General features: G+C 43.8%; 1 protein-coding gene across 1 annotated transcript in view; it reads right to left on the bottom strand.

Annotated features, from left to right (window-relative positions):
- LOC139023267 (zona pellucida sperm-binding protein 3-like) overlaps nt 1-2,083 on the bottom strand; it is a 5,042-nt gene extending 2,959 nt beyond the window's left edge. The window contains exons 1-6 of the mRNA XM_070436025.1: nt 1,977-2,083; nt 1,784-1,887; nt 697-874; nt 391-508; nt 157-242; nt 6-46 (exon numbers count right to left, since the gene is read on the bottom strand). Of these exons, the coding sequence (XP_070292126.1) occupies nt 6-46; nt 157-242; nt 391-508; nt 697-874; nt 1,784-1,887; nt 1,977-2,017 (568 nt within the window). The 5' untranslated portion in view covers nt 2,018-2,083. The remainder of the gene's footprint in view (nt 1-5; nt 47-156; nt 243-390; nt 509-696; nt 875-1,783; nt 1,888-1,976) is intronic.
- Nucleotides 2,084-2,089: the final 6 nt, after the last annotated feature.

Genomic DNA, 2,089 nt, shown 5'->3' with positions numbered 1-2,089 from the left:
TGTACAACGCCCACATAGCAAATCATTCTCATCAGCAGACCTCCATCTGAAATGTATGAAAGAACTACTCATGGACCAAGAACACACCACTTTAAAAAATATATGGTTATTCCAGTGAATAGGTCACAGCAGCTAAGGAAATGTGACTTATCCCACCTGCCATCAATGAAGGAGCATGCCTTGTTGCTAGGCTCTGCATGGTTCATGAYAGGCACTGCCATAAGGTGGCAGGTGATGTACAGCTGTAAAAAAACAGGATAAGCAAAACAAAGATGCAGAATCACAGTAGCCTACATAATGTCTGTAAATGATGTTGCTGTAGAACCATTTAACTACAGTACCCATAATGGCCTCTACAAAATCTGTTCTTTTTAAAAATACAACCCTCACCTCTGCCCTGTCCTCCTGGTAGAACCTAAAGGCATCAATGTGGAACCCGAGCTTGTTGTCCTGGGTTCTACGCATGAAACCAGAGCGGGAACCAGGAAGCTGGGAATCCGTCAAGCACCTGGAGGGAGATAATATTAAAATACATATTGGGGCATCGTCCTTAGTAACCAATTAAGAAGTCTCAAAGAAGCCACCAAGCACCAGTTGACTACTTTAAAATGGTGGAAGCCCTCAAATGACATTCTATCGTTCTCTACGGGCCAGCCGGAGAATAGTCGTTCTAAGCCATTTTCCCCCCCTGCTTACCCATCACTCTCAATGAAGACATATCTGGGGACAGAGTTGCTATCAGGGTCCAGTGTGGCCACGCAGCTGCTAACAAAGACCCTGAGCCTGGTGTGGTGAGCAACCCTGACAGACGCCTCAATGTTGATGGGATCACCCAGGAAGTAGACTCCAGAAACCCGCTCATAGAGCCAGTCACCTGGAAAGGAAATGGCAGTAAAGACAGGATATCCAATAATGAACTAATGGAGCCTAACAATACTCCTTATAGTCCAAGGACCATCTGTTTAGATGTGAATTGGCCCTGGCAGCTAAAACATCTATTGCAGTGTAGTTCAAGAAACAAAGCCCTCTTTCATATCACTTCACAAGCGCAACACTTACTCTACCCCATTTAGTTGTAGCCGACAGTATTTCAGTGACAACACGTTTGTGGCGTCAATCTTCCGTTTTTTCAAACACTTGGGTAGACACAGATAACTAATTAGCACAGGTACGCCTCTGTCTTCTGTATGTTAACAAGCACTGTCACMTGGAACCATGTCCGTGTGGGAACCCTATAAAACGTGTAGTAATTTATATTTTTTGAAAATGTATCGCTGTTATGAAAAACCGTACTGCAAGTGATGCGTTTTAAAGTTACGAACACGAGTCGCTATTAAAACTACCCCGGCCAGAACATTTTGTCAATAGTCACTCAACTAGTGAGCATCACATAATGGATTAAAATAAGGGGTTTGTTAACAGCGCCATGTTTTAGTAGGCAAACTGTATAACGTTGCAGATAGAAATGTCCCCAATAACATTTGTCTGATGTGATTCCGTATTTTGCATGTCAGAGGGACATTTGTGCTACATAGTACATTTATATCTGCCTGCGGCTATGGAACCCTGACCTGTTCACTGGACGTGCTACCTTGCCCAGACCGGCTGTTTTCAACTCTAGACAGCAGGAGCGGTAGAGACACTCTCTGATTTATATCTGAACATTTAATTCACGGGTTTTACCAAGCTTCTGGGAGAGCGCCATTGTATCCTTTTGATTGATTATCTGAATGTTCAACAAAATTGTACCCTGAAAAATGCAGCCCAGGATTTATATACCCACTTGTCATAAGCTTCAATGAGAACTGCAGGGTGTCTTCAGCAGGCACTGTGGCGGTGAAAGGGATCCAGGTCGGCTGGAGAGGAGAGCTGTCCAAACTGTACTTCCTGAAACAGAAAGTACAGACCGGTAAATACACCAATAGGTCAACGCAGGATTCCTATGATCGTCATACAACAGTATAGCCTAAACTCACCTTTCATAATGACACTCAACTGGGATTACAGCACCAGCCATTCGAATAACGCCATCTGGTGTGGTTCTGGGTGTATATCTGAGGAGGTTTGTGTAGATCAATGAGTCTTCGTT

The sequence above is a fragment of the Salvelinus sp. IW2-2015 genome, linkage group LG30 (genome assembly GCF_002910315.2).
Source record: "Salvelinus sp. IW2-2015 linkage group LG30, ASM291031v2, whole genome shotgun sequence".
Taxonomy (NCBI): Eukaryota; Metazoa; Chordata; class Actinopteri; order Salmoniformes; family Salmonidae; genus Salvelinus; species Salvelinus sp. IW2-2015.
Note: the sequence above shows the minus strand (reverse complement) of the source record. Positions and strands in the feature narration are given on the sequence as shown.